This window comes from Embiotoca jacksoni, unplaced genomic scaffold, assembly GCF_022577435.1.
Source record: "Embiotoca jacksoni isolate LCO1_2020_lvr unplaced genomic scaffold, fEmbJac1.0.p SCAF_5, whole genome shotgun sequence".
NCBI lineage: Eukaryota > Metazoa > Chordata > Actinopteri > Embiotocidae > Embiotoca > Embiotoca jacksoni.
The window spans coordinates 1659969-1675864 of NW_027185403.1; the positions used below are offsets into that span (position 1 = coordinate 1659969).

Sequence of the window (15896 nt, forward strand, 5' to 3'; positions counted from 1 at the left end):
ACAATTTTAGTAAATATTAGTCGAGGAACAAGAATACATCTTTGCGGCAACTGATCTGGTCAAGTCATGAGTGGATGTCCGTACTTTGAGAAGAGGCATTTGTACGTTCGCATTTTTTATCTCTTGTAAAATGGGGCTCTCAAGGATTGTTTTTCCCATTTTGTATTTTTCACATTAATTTAAATGCAAACCTCTGACAGTGCATTACTAATCCTGATGATGTGTGGGGAAACTCCAAGTAACAAACGGCTTTCTGTCTTCGCACTGCAGGTTATTCAAAAATAAACCTCCCAAAACAGCAGAAGATGAGGATGCCTCTCAGGCAGGGGTTAACAAGGCCAGTAAAGGAGGAATCATCTATGGAGACTACCTGCAGGTACAAAACACAATTTATCATAGATATCCATTTTTGTACTTGGGACTGGAATTTGCATCTGTTGTTACAGGAATGTTTTTAAATCAAATGGTTTATTTCTTTCCATTCCTCAGCTCGATAAAGTAGTCTCAGCTCAGGTGCTGCAAAGTGAGCTAAAGGGCAATAAGATCCATGATGAGCACCTCTTCATCGTCACCCATCAAGGTAAAGTTTAATGTTGTTTAAAAGTATTTTTTCTGCTTGTTTCAAGAAAATAAAACTGTCGCATTAATCTAAAACCCAGTATTTTTCATAAATATTTACGTTAATTTTCAGTTTTGAATTTCATTTTAAGCCATTAAACATGGTTACAGATGAGTTCGATGGATAGATAGATAGATAGATAGATAGATAGATAGATAGATAGACAGACAGACAGACAGACAGATAGATAGACAGATAGATAGATAGATAGATAGATAGATAGATAGATAGATAGATAGATAGATAGATAGATAGATAGATAGATAGATAGATAGATGACCTTGTTATACGATATCAAAATGTTGATAATAATTAAGATTTCTGTGTTTTATTTCAGCATACGAACTCTGGTTCAAACAGATTTTGTTTGAACTCGACTCAGTGCGAGAGATCTTCATCAGCGGACATGTAAGTCACATTTTTTGCCTCGTTCACGGAGACCGAGGATGAACTCAAATGCATCAAATACAGAAAAAAAACATTATTTTCACCTTTTTCAGTATCCTCGATTACATATAATTGTGAAGTTGAGAAGAACATGATGTACCTCTAAATTCAGATCTTTGAAAGGAATTTTTGGTGCGAAGGATCGACCGCAGCTCAGAGTGTCAAATCGTAAAGTAGTAGAAGAATTCAAATAAAGTACATAATCATAAGTAGAGAACATTATACATTTTCTTCACCACCAAGGTTGATGCACCAAACTGAAAGTAGAGCTACATTTGTAATTCATGATATTGAATTTTTTTTTCTGCAATAAATTAATAATTAATCCAGTAATTAGACTGTTTTCCCGAGTCAAGCTGTATTTACTAGCTTTACTATAATTAGCAGTCATAACATTTGCTTTTTCCTTCCAGGTCCGAGATGAACGCAACATGCTCAAAGTCAACACTCGCATCCACCGGATTGTGATGATCTTCAGACTGCTGGTCGACCAGTTCGCGGTGTTGGAAACGATGACCGCCTTGGACTTTTTTGACTTCAGGTGAACTCATAAAGAAATACTGGCCCTCGCTCTACTTCAGATCTAAAAGTTTGAGAGGAGGCACAAGTTTGAGAGATAGTGCTCTCTGGCTGCGTCGTGTGCACGTATGCTTACTCGTGTTTTGTGTGTACAGGGAATACCTGACGCCAGCCTCCGGCTTCCAGAGCCTGCAGTTCCGTCTCTTGGAGAACAAAATCGGGGTCCCGGACAACCTGAGGGTTCCCTACAACCGACGCCATTACAGGGACAATTTCAAGGGTAACGACAGCGAGAAGCTGCTCGCCACTGAACAGGAGCCGACACTAATAAAGCTAGTCGAGGTAAGTCTTATAATAGCCCGCACATCCATTTAAAAAAAATAATAATAATAATGTTAAGGGAGCATTCAACATACTTCTATTGTACTGTGTGTTTCTGTTTTGCTGTAACTTTCTCTGGATGAACTCATCTCGGGATGTTTTTGTTTTTTTTGTCAGGAGTGGCTGGAGAGAACTCCTGGCCTGGAGGTGGACGGATTCAATTTCTGGGAAAGGCTGGAAACAAATATATTCGATGGGTTGAATCGGGAGAAAGAGAAAATTGAAGTAAGAGATGACTCCAACTTTCAGAACAAAGTGCTCGGATGATTGACAGAAACTGCATTTTTTTATTTACGGCTGTTCTCTTTTTCTATAACCTTTTTAAAGAAAATGCCAGACTCTGAAGACAAGGAGGAACTGATGGCTGAACTGGTCAAACAGAAGGAGCTCTTCACGTCTCTGTTTGACGAAAAGCGCCACGACCACCTCGTCAGCAAAGGTAAGTCGGATGTCAGAGAATCGTCAAGGCTTCATCGTGTTTGTTTACAGCTTACGTTCGACTCAAAGCCCGGTCCACGTTGTGTATTATTTCGTGGACTGTAATATTTAAACCTTAGCTCACAAAACTTCATAAATAAACACAATTTATCTTACTTTGGCAAGGTGAGAGGCGGCTGTCTTATAAGGCTCTACAAGGCGCTCTGATGATCAACTTCTACAGGTATGTGGAGTTTTTAAAGAACATTTCTTCAACTTTAGGTGTACAGGACACTGTATCTGTTATATTTATTTACATATATAGTTGTGGGATACATTTTTTTTTTACAGCTGAGCGTAGCACTAGCTCCAGTGGGACATCTAACTGAAGAACACCTCTGTGGTAGTTTCTGGGGCGGTGGTGTTGATTTCGTTCAGATTTCTTATCACAAGCGTGTTTCTGAAACCCTGTCAGCCACACAAGTCATGTGACACCTCGTTAAAAAAAAAAAAAAAAAAAAACTAGGAGTTGGACTCTGTATACGTAAGACCGTTTTTAACTGTCGGTTAGTTTCAACCCTCGTGTTGTCCTCGGGTCAAAATGACCCGCAGCTGTGTTCAACCGAGTTCTATTTTATTTCTATATTTTTTATATTTTTTTGGGATCATCGGTCATCGTTCTTTAAAGAAACCCTCACAGCCTCCTCGTCACCAATGATCCCAAAAAAATATGAAAATAAAATAGAACTTGGTTGAACACAGCTGCGGGTCATTTTGATCCAAAGACAACACGAGGGTTAATCAAATGTGTTGTAATCTGTGTGGTAAGGGCACAAAGGCTACACACAAGAGCCAACAGTCAACCATGTAGTGACTTTACGGTGATAATTAACAGAAAACTGATGAGTTTAAGAGGTTAACTCAGGTGTTGGTAGTGACATTTTACTTATATATATATATATATATATATATATATACACACATATACATATATGAAATGATTAAATGAATCTGAAAAACATCAAATCTTCTCCTACCTTTTTAGAGAAGAGCCGAGGTTCCAGGTTCCCTTCCAGCTGCTCACATCCCTCATGGATATCGACACCCTCATGACGAAATGGAGATGTAAGTATTGAAGCATTTCTATGAGTTTCTGCCGAAATATTCAGAGCAGAATAGAGAAGTTTTGGGAAAATAAGCGAACTCTTTTTGTTTTGTTTTTTTTACTGGAAAACCAATGCTTTCATATTTTGCCTGAGGGCAGAGCTGGACTAACAGGGGAGTTTACAGAGGAGCTAAAACCTAAAGTTAAGTTTTAACCTAAGAGACAGAAGAATCTTTCTACATTCTCCCCGCCTGCTTATTACTCCAACCTATTCCCATAAATGAAACAGACTTACGTCTGGACAGTTAACGGCTCAGATGAAACATGTAGAGCCAAAATATCGCTCGAATAATAACGGATAATTCTGCTTTACTTTTTTTTCCCAGACAACCATGTGTGCATGGTACACCGTATGATTGGCAGCAAAGCCGGCACAGGGGGCTCATCTGGCTACCACTACCTGAGATCCACTGTCAGGTATTGCGTGATATAAACTTTCATTTTAATCTTGTCATTAGACACTTTACCAGGCAAACACTTCAGAGTTAATTTAGATAAGGGCAGGACAGTGCTACTCCGCTTATCTAAATTAACCTGCCACAGGGTCAGTTCCTCCTGGGACGCACAGTCACAATATATTTAAAGTTAATTTCAAAGGAACATGAACTTTTCATTCGGTGAAAATGAAATGCGAGCAGCAATTTAAGTTCTTCGGGAAAGGGAAATTTGTGACACGCTCGAGTACATAAGCTACGCGAATTTCTGAATATAATGATTTTTCTTTCCTTTTAGTGACCGCTACAAAGTGTTTGTCGACCTGTTCAACCTGGCGACATTCCTGGTGCCTCGTCACTGGGTGCCCAAGCTGAATCCCAACGTTCATACCTTCCTCTACATGGCGGAGTGCTGCGACAGCTCCTACTGCAGCAGCGAGGACTCAGACTAGAGGGGATTCTCAAGTCGGTCTGCTCCTTTCCACTGCAACCGATTTCACAAACGTGGATCATCTGCACAGCTGAAAGGTTTTAGCGAGAGGTGCGTGGGTGGAGAGCCGTCAAAGAACGGCAAGAGCAGTCTTAAATATATCTCATTTTACTGTAACACTGCATATCACGAAGCAGGCTTTTAAAAACACGGTTAGATGGAACTTTTCGGAGCATGTTGCAATCTAATTTGCAGATTTAAAAAAATAAAATAAAAAAAAAAAAAAGGGTGCTGGAGTGAGGCAGAACACAGAGAAGGGTTCGTTTAAAGGGGTAAACCGTGTAAACGCTCAGAATAGGCATTAGGGAGAAAACATTTTTCCCTGGTGGCTTTGTGGGATGCATTGACATGTAAATACAGAAAAATAACAAATGTTAAGTAATAACTGAGTTCGTACATTTTAAAGTTTTGCAAGCAAGGAAAACCAAAGACAAGAAGATAAATAAATGAATGATTCAGGCTGCAGAGCTCGTGACGCAATGTCTGACAACTAATGAATCAAAAGAGGCCAAATGAGACTATTTGACTCTAATTTTGAGTGCGAGTCACACAGTCCTGCAGATGCCTTCTTGTTAAGAGCTCCTTTGATGTTTTCCCCGAGAACAACTATGTAAATGATCTCAGGCTGACCTGAAAGCAAATAGATCGGCGATAGCGGTGATCAAACCTCGCGTGGAAGACACGGCGCTCGTGACAAAGATGGGGTTTTTTTTCCCCCCGAAGTCTTTGGTGTCAGCATTGGGGAGGGTGTTGTCGAGGGAGCCGTTTCAGACGCCTGAGATGCGACACAGTGTACATAAAATGACTATGAACCTCAACGACATTAATGTCAACATCTAAAACAGAACCGTTTGCACAGCATAAATGTGACAAGAAACATACAACTTGTACATAATGTTAGTAATGTAGTTGCTGTGGATATGTTTTGTATAGTATTCTATGTGGTATTAAATTAATTGTGTTATGTATTTATGCAGTGATTGATGTGATCTCTGTATAGACGGATAAATGTGTGACTCATTACCCACAACGTGTATCTACCTTATGTATTTAATAAAATACATATTTTGTACAGTGAAACTATTGAAGTGGTGTGTTTGTGCTGTTATAATCCAGCGCTTGTCAACAAATAAAGTGATTTATTTCATTTAAGCGATACATTATAGTTGCATTTCGATATAAAAAAACAAAACAAAAAAAAACATTATTTAAAGTGACTCCTGACGGCAAACAGATGACCGAATTCAATTATGGTATTGATTAACACACACACACACACACACACACACACACACACACACACACACACACACACACAGTTACTCACACAAACACATCTCAGACAACAATTTGCACAATGCTGTCAAAGAAAAACAGCTGCTGCAAAATCTGCAATTCCTAGAAGAGGACAGAAGAGAGAAGCGTTATTAATCCCCTGAGGGGACGGAGCAGTGTGTACTGTCACAGCCGTCCACACACACAACGGCACTAAAAGAATACACCAGCATAAAGCGACAAGAGCCAAAGGTCAAACTCACCACATATGTTGCCGCCCATCTTTATATAAACATAACCCTGGTTCCCCCATCGAGTTCCCCAGGAGTTCTGCACAATCCAGTACGGAATCTCACCTAGGACAGACAACACACATTTTAACATTCAATTATTTACAGGGTAAAAGAGCACGGGTCATTTGTGTGTGTTTGCGTGGACTGCGGCCACTTTTAGGCTGTTACATAATTGCGCATATCAGCGTTGTAATGCCCAGAAAAGTGCGTGTGAAATAATTGATGTTAAGAAAATATAAAAATACTGTTGTTGTCAAACTGACAAGAAATAAACGGCGAGATAACTGAATTACAAAACTACCAGTTAACCTTGAACTTTCGCAGCTTTTCGCAAACTTGAAACCGCTTTGCATAATGATTTTGTGTTTTATAAGAAGGACACGACGATTTATGTGGCAATCATCTAAATAAACATAACGTCCGGTACGCGACGACGTGACGGGTACAAAAACAACTCGCGTTTACCGCCGTTCCTAATTTCTGATCGCTGCGTACTAAAGAAAACAAACAGGGTAAGGGCACAAGATGAAAATACTATAAGTATACTATAAGTATAAATACAGTAAGCACTGTAAATCAGACCAAAAAAAATAGTTTTTACATTATTGTAGTATCCTGCTTTTATTCAATAATTTCCTTAAAACTGAAAAACTAAACATGTTGCGAGAGGGCTGAGATTGAATAAGACACATTATACATGATAAGGGAAAATTATGAACGGAGGAAAAGTTCATTTTGGAAACACGTGAAATTTATCTCACTCCGACAGCAGATATTTCACGTCACATAAAATATGTAATTTTAAGGATTCAAAATAAACTAAATGGCTTTGTAGGATATTTTCCACTTCTGTTTTAACATTTATGGGGAGGTGACACTCTAATTAAGAGAAGTATATTCGTAGCTTTAAATCTTGCACCGTTGAGCTTGCGGTCCCAGTGATTGCAGCATTTTATTTAAATACCTAAAAAAGTATTGGCTCAAGTCAAATAATGTATATGTTGTATAGAAAATTGCTTTTGATCTTGAATTGGGATTCCTTATGTGTGGCGGCGGTTTGTACCAGTAGCGTCGTATCCAACGACCAGAACAGCGTGGTTGGAGTATTGGCTGGAGCAGTGGTGTTGGATGATGCCTCCCAGGTAATCCTGCCAGCTGACAGCATCCACGATAGCAGCCAAAGGGCCATTCTCCACCAGCTGACCCATCATGGCCTCCTCTTGCCCACTGAGGACGGACAACAGAAAATATATGTTCTTTATCGTCCGCACAATGCGGCGGCGTCTGGGGGTGAAGCATGGTTGGAGGATACGCTCCTCAAGTAAGCTGTGATGACTATTACTCAAGATCGACATTTCATAACTCAACTACTTTTCCCATTTTCTCTACATAAGCATCTCTTCTATCTCCTTCTTGTCTCATACATCAGCTTCACATATGCGGCCTCCCTCTGTCACTCCCTCTTGTTCTTCCCACTGGGGATATCTGCGATACCCCTCCCTCTGCCAGGCTGGTCCGTGCAGCCTATATGTGCCAAATCTACACTGACCAAAACCATCTGGTTCCTCGTTCATGATGAGGTGGTGTCATGCACAGTTGAAACTTTATGATCATGTTTTTCTTTAGAAAGCTCAGCAGTAAAGGTCTGGTTTAACTAGAAAGGTTAAGACTCCCCCATGACCCCCCGGTGTCGCCACCTTGCAGAAAAATCCAATTCTCGCCGCTTGATATGGTCGACGACCCCCCCCCCCCCGCACTGTGAATTTTAACAAGACAGGGCAGAGTCAAAAGGAATATTTGCACAAAAAAGGTGCTTTACATAGGTAACATAGCTTTTGGGTCTAAAAAATGAGGCCAAGGCAGAATTACCTTAAACTGTAATGCCACCCACGGCCACCAGGGGTAGGCTTCAAAAAGGCCCCATATAATCCCATTCAATTTCTCTCATGAAATACAAAGTCAATAAATATTTTCCACAAGTTATGTTGGTGTTGTTAGCTGAAGTCGCTGCTTATTCGTTTTCCATCTGAAAATAATCCCATCAATATTTAGATATTAGGCCTAAAAGAAGCAGCTATCGGTCGGCAGGTCAAGCTCGAGGGTCCATAACGGCAGTTCACAAACCAGCGGGTGACGTCACTGTTGGTTGTCAATTGGCCGATTCACATTTACCATCATCAAAATGTTGTTTCCATCTGAATGCAGCAAGAAGCCGTTTCATCCCGTTTCATTCTGACCTAAAATACTGCTTCCTTCAAGGAGATCAAACTCGCTGAGTAATTGATGAACTAGCAGCAGCACTTTAAAATGTAACGAGGAGCCAGCGTAAAGATGTAAGAACTGAACCTTAAGCTCTCGTTACAACTCGAGCAGCAGCATTCTGAATGAGCTGAAGTTGTCTGTCAGTTTTTAGAGCACATAGGAGACTTTTGCAACGATCCACCCCGCTGGAAATAAAAGCATCGCTGAATTTCTCTGAATCGTGTCTGGACACGAGACCTCTAATTCTTGCCACGTGTTTGATGTAAGTGTGAAAAAAAAAAAAAAAAAAAAAAAACGAATTCCTGAAGGTGGTAGTTGGATGGATATTCTGTATCTTGGCTCTGGTATATCTCAAGTTTGAAACGGTCCTGAGGCGAGGACTGAGGAGTCTCATTCATGGTTTCTGGTGCGCTGTGTTATGTCTTGTCGCCGTTTTGATTCCTCCTGTCTCTTGCCTTTGGCAGAGGGAGCAGATAGGTGGCACAGCAAGTAAAATAGGTTGGAGATGAGCTATTTTGCTTCTGACTTGTTCAGGCGAATCCCATCTGCACTAAAATATGGCAGTGGTCCATGAAAAAGTTAATGCTGTTGGAAGGAAAAAAAAAACCAAAAAAAATCACACTATATGGAGGGTCCCCGCAGTTGAAAGCCAACGACCTGCTGAATCTCTCCACTTCTGACTGGTGGTACGAAGGCCACTGGCAAATATCTCAGTATTAATGAAGTGTGTTCAATAGATCAATAAAGTCCCATTTCAAAGATTCTGATTGTCGTTTCAAAACATTGGCTCCTCCTGTGCGCACTGTGATGTTTTCACGGTTGGGTGTGCAGCCAGAATAAGTGGGAGTCTTTGACAGACAGACGTATATCTTTTTTTTAAAAGCTGTATGTGTATTAATGCTTGTCGACAACATAGTAAGTGGCCAAATCCCCAATATTCAGAGTTTGAGTCGCAGTCATTAGCTCTTCCTCCTCTCAGCCTCGCACCGCCGCGTGAACATGAGAGGTTATCGAGGTTACGTTATGGAGATGCAGGAGTGCAAATCTGCTCTTGAGTTTAGGTTTTCAAGTCAGGACTGCTGCTGACTCTCCCTTCCGTAGCTGCACACGGCTGTGTACTAAGCACAGGTTGTTCCGGCCAGCCAGTGGCATCGCAAAATCGCCGGGCACCGTGCTCCGACTATCACTCCGTCCCATTTCCCTGGCAAGCGATTTATTTTTCTTCTTTGCACCAAGAGAGTTCCAGACATGACTACGAAGTGCAGATTTGTTGCCAGGCAGACGGAGGTCCTGTTTCTTTGTAGTCATGTTGGTGTTATTCTGCCGTGTGTTTCCACTGTTCTGAGTCCATGTTAAAAAAAATAAAAATTAAAAAAAAAGAAGCTTGTGATGTTTGAGGCGAGGCCACGCTCGCATCGTGCTCACAAGAATTACAAGTATTCAGTTAACGGTTGTAGACTTCTGTGTTTTTCCCAAATTAAAGTTGAAGTGACTTTTAAGTATCAGGGAATTTCTGCCCACGGTTTCCGGCAGAAGAAATGAGGACATGAGCAAAAACAGAGAGCAAAAATGTCTGAACTACCATTGAATAAACAACCATTTAAAAAAAAAAAATATTATACTCGTGCTTTACAATGTAATACATTTAAATTATAGTAAATTACAGATGTGAAAAGTTGTATTTAGGGGATGGGAAGCATACAAAAAAAATCAAAAGACAAGAAAATGTCATATTAAGTTACCAAATCTCTAGTGAACTTGGAAGATGTATTAACTGTCAGAATAACAACTCCATCAGCTCTGACAGAGGAGTAGGGACCTTAGCAATAAAAGCAATAAAACAAGATTTAGCTAATAAAAAAAAGAAGAGATATTACATATGTATGAGAGTGAATCACCGTTCTGTTCAATATTAAATAAAGAAGATTAGATTCACTTTCGCTCAAGGTAACCTTTGGCCCAAAACAACTAACTCGGAGTCAAGAACCTCTGTGCTACTGAGCAATCCATGTCTCTGTTGACAGAGTAAACACCCCCTCCCCCCCTCACCCCCCCCCCCCCTCTCCTCTGTCCTTGGTACTTTTATGAAAACCGCATTAAATTTCCATGTGCTTTCCCTGACCATGTTAATTTGTAGCCTTTATTATGTACAGATAACATGCAGAAAAGGGTCTTTTTTTACCTGAAGTCATGTGCAGCAAAGTTCTTCAGAGCAACATCGCCATGTGACTGGGAGAAAAAATGGCAGATTCCCGTCTTGGCCTTGTAGGGATACTCAGACTGAGTCACCAACTTCACTCTGGTCTAAAGAGAAAATAGAGAGTTCTGAATAAAACATCCACTTATTTAGAAAAGATCGAATTATTTTTGGCTGCAGGAAACAACTATCTTATTATGCTTACCGCCTCTACACACCTTTCTATAATTCTCCCTAATTTTCAAAAAAGCTCAAATTTAAAGCGGCGTGGTTACATTTCAGTCATTGTGGTGACAGAAATATTCACAGCCAAAGGTTTATTCTAACTTTGTCATCACTGTAAACCATTTTGAGATCATCTATTACAAGATGTGAAAATCTATACAGCCTTACGTAATAATATTAAAATACCTGTTTTAACCAGTTCAGAGCCCCGAATGGGGAGCCTCCATTGCAGCCTTTATTTTGGGAGGAGCAGTCTACAACCTGCTGCACACTGAGCTGCTCCAGCTGCGAGCCTCCTATGGCACGGACAGACTGTATGGCACCGACCACACTAAATGCCCAACAACTCCCACACTGCAAAAGGTAAAAAAAAAAATAATAAAAAAAAAAAAAAAAATTAATTAGTCAAATAAAAAGAGCACAAAAACAGTTAGAAAATGACTGACACCTGGATTCAATGTGAGAATCAAGTCACCTATTTTAGTGCCCACAGGGAAATTAATTAATATCATTTCTTTTATCGTCATCTACAGGGATTTTTATGTTTTGATTGAGAACACTTTGAGACTCTTTTCTCTTTTTTTTTTTCCCATTGAATTATAGAAATAAATGATCTGTGCCCATCCAACCCTGCTATACAAAGCAATGCTGCAAATTCATTTTTAAATAGATCACTCGAGCAGTGCTATTAGACCAACACATAATGCAGATGCAAGCCTAAGATCTGTTCAAAACACAGCATGTAATTTGTGTAATTTGATTTTCGAATCCAGTCTTGACTTTTTAAAGGATCTTTTGATCAAATGCGTTCAATGGGCTGGATGCTGTATGTGGTGGTACGTGATAAGGTGATCTGACCAGTCTAAGTGAACCGTGACTAATTGTTTTCTGCTGCCATCTACTGACAAGAAAACCTCAGGTATAAAGTCTTGAGGAAAAAAAATTAATTTCCACATCAGTTAAAAATCCTTACGGCTAAGAATCATATGTAATATTTAGTTAGCAGAAGTATTTCTTCCACTTAATTTCTGATATAGATTATAATGCCTTCCTGAAACCACGTTTTTGAGGGGAAACATACCGAATTTCATTACGTAAGAGAGTACTTTTTTTTTCGAGTTTAAATATTTACACAGACAAATGTCCTTCTCCTAACAGCATCCCGCTACCGTGCACTCATTTCACTTGCTCAGCATAAATTCCAATAAATGTGATGAAAACCTGAGCTCTCTGGGTAAAAATCCAATAATTTGTTGCTCAATATGGTTCCGTGGCTTAAAATCAATACTGAAACCAAAATCAGTCATTATTGCTTGGACTGGAGATAAGTGTGCAGCGAGTATACAACATATTAGGGCCATCTGCTGTCTCTTTTAAAGCACTGAAATGTACTCGAGTCCTAAATGTGAAATGAAAACCAGGAAAAAAAAACTGGATCAAGAAGAATTTATAGGACGTGAGTGGCTTGATATTTTGGGTCTCTGTACGCGGCGTTGGATTTTTTTTTTATTTTCTGTCAATCCATCTATCTGTAGTGGAAACTCAGCCCAGACAGGGCCACAGAAAGAGCCTGGCAAAAAGAAAATCGGTGCAGAAAACCTGCAGCAGAGCCGAGTGGTAGGTAAGTGCGGGTCATTTACAGACTCTACACCCGGAGCGCTCAATTTTACCTGAATTCAAGAGAGTAAAATATATGTTATGCCGCTGTCGTCCTGTATGGGTTGTGTCTCTCCCTTAGGATAACAGTTTTACAGCGACAATATCATTCCCGGTGGCAAAATGACTGACTTAAGAGATAAAGGACAAAAAGAGCAAAAGGGAACCTTCAGCGAGCACGAGCAACAACTCCATCTCACTTAACCGTCTCCTTTCTGTATCCCCAGGTCCATTCGGCTCTCTAAATAAAATTCTCACAGGTTGACTTTGTCCCTCGCTTTCACCTTTAGAATTACAGAAGCCTCCCTCCACTCAAATATGTGCTTTACTCATTGCTACTTCACTGAAATGTTTGACCTTCAATTTGACTCCAGAAGACTGTTTCCAAATTGATCTTCTGAAGGTGTGGGGGGGGGGGGGGTAAGTCTCTCTGCAATTACCTTAAATCTCAGTGGGAGATGTGCAAATATAAGCCTGGTTTTGTGATATAACAGCCAGCTCAGAATCATTCAGAGCAACTTATGATGTTTAGTGAAAACAGGAAGCCCCCTGCGTAGAAAAATTAAACATATTTGCATACTCATAGATTCTAAATTTTTCCATGAGGGAAAAGGACTGATGCCGTATGTACATGAAATGGCACTACAATTAAATTGAAATCTTGTTTGTTTGTAAGGCATTGAATTACCAATGCGTATAAATTGTGCTACACATGTATAATTAAATCTACCTCGCCTTAGAAGGAATTTAAAGAATTTCTAGCTCGGTAATTAAAGTGAAGTTTTTTTTCATTAGGAACAAAAAATGCTGTTCTAGCCGGGCTTTGTTTTTTTTAAGTATTAAACCATCTTAAATAAATGTATATTCATCCCTATGGCTGAGGCATGGACATTTATTTTTCAGTGGGCGTAATAAGTTTCATATCCAGTAAGAAATAAAAAGCAAAGAATCATTTGTCGAGCACCAACTTCATCGATCTGACTGTGTGATTGATGAGAACTTGTGTCCTGACTCACTGTTTCTTTGTACGGTACATTATGTAACTGTTCATTTTAAACATTATTTGATTGTTTTATTTGTTGGTGATACAATTATTTGATCACAAAAAAAAAAAAAGAAGGATTTGTTTGAATGGAACCCGTCTGTACCTATACAGTATATCCCGTCATCTATCTGTGTAAACCTTACTGCTAGTTGGTCCTGGACCGGCGCCACCACCGCTCGGTCCCTCCAGTCAAATTTGGCTGGGAGCCCCTCTACTTTCAGTCCGGAGAAGAGAGGTGCCCTGTCATAGACTGCTCCCAGGTAGAGATCTACGGATAGGAGATACAGTTCAAGAGCCATTCCTGGATATAAGGATGCAGGTAAACAACGACTCCGGAGATTCGGCCCATTCATCCGTGAGGTAAGACCCAGTTCCGTTCAAAAGAATCCACTGCAACCACTTTAGAGCGAGTGAATAGATTTCCCTTGATGAAGCTATGTAGATAAATAGAAAAAGCGTCTTCAGCTATTGTGTAACTGTCCAGTGGATTCACTGAACAACAGTACAGAACATGCACGTAATTCAAACCTGCAAAGCTACAGAATAAGTACATGAGAAGATTCCACCTACCTCTGAATTCCTTCTGGGAGAGGTCAGAGAACGGATTGATGCCGTACGTGGCGGACTGTGGTTCTGTGGGGAACGAGTTCAGGTATACATGGCGCTTCGTAGCATCCTGCAATAACCAAAGTGACACATCAGGTGTGGTAACATTAACTGGAAAGGCAGTAAAATGTCCACACCAGTCATCAGAGTTGTTTCATTAGAAATTAAGGCATAAATAATACTACTGACAAGAGAAAAAAAAGTCATAAAAACTGAGTATTTCTTCTTTTTTTTTTTATTACATAAGCGAGTCTGAAACACAGCTCACCAGTTATCTACATTCAAATACTGGATCACTTTTTGGTGGAATAGAAATGGGTGCATTTACTTAAATACTGTACTTGTGCCTGAGTCTTTCCATTTAATTTGAAAAACCATATGAAATCACATGTATCAGACAACTGCAGTCACTAATAACGTTGCAGATTACAATTTAACAGATGCAAGAAGGTAAAACTATCAACCGGCAGCTGGTTAAAATTAGCTCCACTTCAACTATCTACAACATTAATGGACTGTTCAAATGTTTTTTGGTGCCATAATAATAATAATAATAATAATAATAATAATAATAATAATAACATGCATACACTAATAACACAATCTGAACTTTGGGGTATGACTATCGACACTTTTGGTTTCCATATATTACAAGTGTGTGATAATCAAAAATGCTGAAAAAAAACCTGTCAAAGCAGCACAATTGTAACAGTCACAAGGTGAGTGAATTAACTACACAATGTTTACCTCACAAAACAATCGACAGGGCAAATTTAATAAACAGTCAAAGAAAGAAATATTCTGAATCGTGGTAGCTTTTTTTTTTTTTTTTGTATTGCTTGTGAATTCAGCTTTTAATTTTCAGACTATATATCTTCTTGTGTTAGCCTTTTTTTTGTTTTGTTTCACTTTGATGATATCAGGCCTTCTTCTGAACATCCGGATATAATTTTGGATGCAAGAATCAACCCTGAAATGCCATTTGTTACATTGTATTCCTTCTATTTTGAGTTAAATCTCAGTTTTTTTTAAAATTATATTTCCCAATATTTTATTTACTGACATTATATATCAATCTAAAGTGAACATAGGATGTTCAAACATTGCATATTTTCGACCTAACAGAAGGCACTTCCTTGGTCTGCGTGAGTGGGCGTGGTCTGCACTTGACGCGCTCCGCCCGTTTGTTTTTGGACGTGTAGTGGAGTTTGTTAAAAAAAATAAATAAATAAATAAAATAAAGTGTATACAGCCTTCCTCCTTTTATCTCCTACCTGAAAACAGAGGCGACGGCGGTTAAATTCCTCGCCGTTGACGTCATACGCGCGCTGAAACCGCTCTCTGAACGAGCCGAAGTCGACCGCGGAGCCGTTCAACTTACTTCGAGCCTCAGCCGAGCTCACATGTTGACAACGCGCGGGAGAGACGAGAGAGCCGACGGCGACCGTAACGAACACAAACTTCACCCGGCATCCCGTCATTTGACGGAGAAATGTCGGGAGGGAGTTCAAAGGTGGGAGACGCGCAACAATGTTGAGATGTTTGCGGAAAAAGGTCGCGCGGGGGGGGGGGGTGATTTGAAGCGCACGCGCGGTGAGCTTGGAGGCGTTCCCCTGGAAACAGAACGTAAAATAAAGTAGGCCTATAAAACGACAGGGAGGATATTAATTAAAGATAACAATTACACGTAATCAAATAAAGTCAATTGTTGTATTCCAAAGGGAGATTTTGTCATTGGCTTTTATACCTTTTTTTTTTTTTTTTTCCCCAATTTTGATGAAATGCTTTGTAAAAAAAAAAAAAAAAAAAAAAAAAAAAACAAGATAAGCAGAAATAGCTAATCCAAAAAAGTTTTTTAAAAAAAA

At 39.7% G+C, this 15896-nt stretch overlaps 2 protein-coding genes and 1 long non-coding RNA gene across 4 annotated transcripts; 2 read left to right on the top strand and 1 right to left on the bottom strand.

Moving 5' to 3' along the window:
• On the top strand, positions 1–5624 carry tdo2a (tryptophan 2,3-dioxygenase a). Of its 2 annotated transcripts, XM_069171102.1 has the most exons (12): positions 1–101; positions 271–376; positions 490–580; positions 957–1027; positions 1480–1607; positions 1741–1927; positions 2084–2191; positions 2294–2405; positions 2570–2627; positions 3429–3508; positions 3875–3965; positions 4281–5624. In XM_069171102.1, the coding sequence occupies exons 1-12, from the start codon at positions 67–69 to the stop codon at positions 4432–4434; spliced, it is 1221 nt and encodes a 406-aa protein (XP_069027203.1). In that variant the 5' UTR covers positions 1–66; the 3' UTR covers positions 4435–5624. The 2 variants fall into 2 exon arrangements, with proteins under 2 accessions (XP_069027203.1, XP_069027204.1); XM_069171103.1 differs by lacking the exon at positions 4281–5624 and having other exon boundaries at positions 3648–3959.
• A 102-nt stretch (positions 5625–5726) lies between these two features.
• ctso (cathepsin O) lies at positions 5727–15748 on the bottom strand. The gene is made up of 8 exons (XM_069171106.1): positions 15306–15748; positions 13996–14101; positions 13569–13693; positions 10911–11078; positions 10485–10606; positions 7104–7267; positions 6011–6103; positions 5727–5870 (listed from the first exon to the last, which is right to left on the bottom strand). The coding sequence occupies exons 1-8, from the start codon at positions 15510–15512 to the stop codon at positions 5836–5838; spliced, it is 1020 nt and encodes a 339-aa protein (XP_069027207.1). The 5' UTR covers positions 15513–15748; the 3' UTR covers positions 5727–5835.
• On the top strand, positions 12049–12731 carry LOC138211328 (uncharacterized). Its single transcript, XR_011179330.1, has 3 exons — positions 12049–12180; positions 12260–12345; positions 12463–12731. It is a non-coding gene; the product is annotated as an uncharacterized lncRNA (long non-coding RNA).
• Positions 15749–15896: the final 148 nt, after the last annotated feature.

What these genes read in the sequence shown, in the direction of transcription:
- tdo2a (XM_069171102.1), top strand. Translation starts at nt 67, where the DNA reads ATGAGTGGATGTCCGTACTTTGAGAAGAGGCATTT. An exon ending in CTTCATCGTCACCCATCAAG is followed by an intron (nt 581 to 956) that starts GTAAAGTTTAAT and finishes GTTTTATTTCAG; the next exon opens with CATACGAACTCTGGTTCAAA. An exon ending in AGATCTTCATCAGCGGACAT is followed by an intron (nt 1,028 to 1,479) that starts GTAAGTCACATT and finishes TTTTCCTTCCAG; the next exon opens with GTCCGAGATGAACGCAACAT.
- ctso (XM_069171106.1), bottom strand. Translation starts at nt 15,512, where the DNA reads ATGACGGGATGCCGGGTGAAGTTTGTGTTCGTTACGGTCGCCGTCGGC. An exon ending in GCCGTCGCCTCTGTTTTCAG is followed by an intron (nt 14,102 to 15,305) that starts GTAGGAGATAAA and finishes TGGTTATTGCAG; the next exon opens with GATGCTACGAAGCGCCATGT. An exon ending in TTTGCTGCACATGACTTCAG is followed by an intron (nt 7,268 to 10,484) that starts GTAAAAAAAGAC and finishes GTCCGTCCTCAG; the next exon opens with TGGGCAAGAGGAGGCCATGA.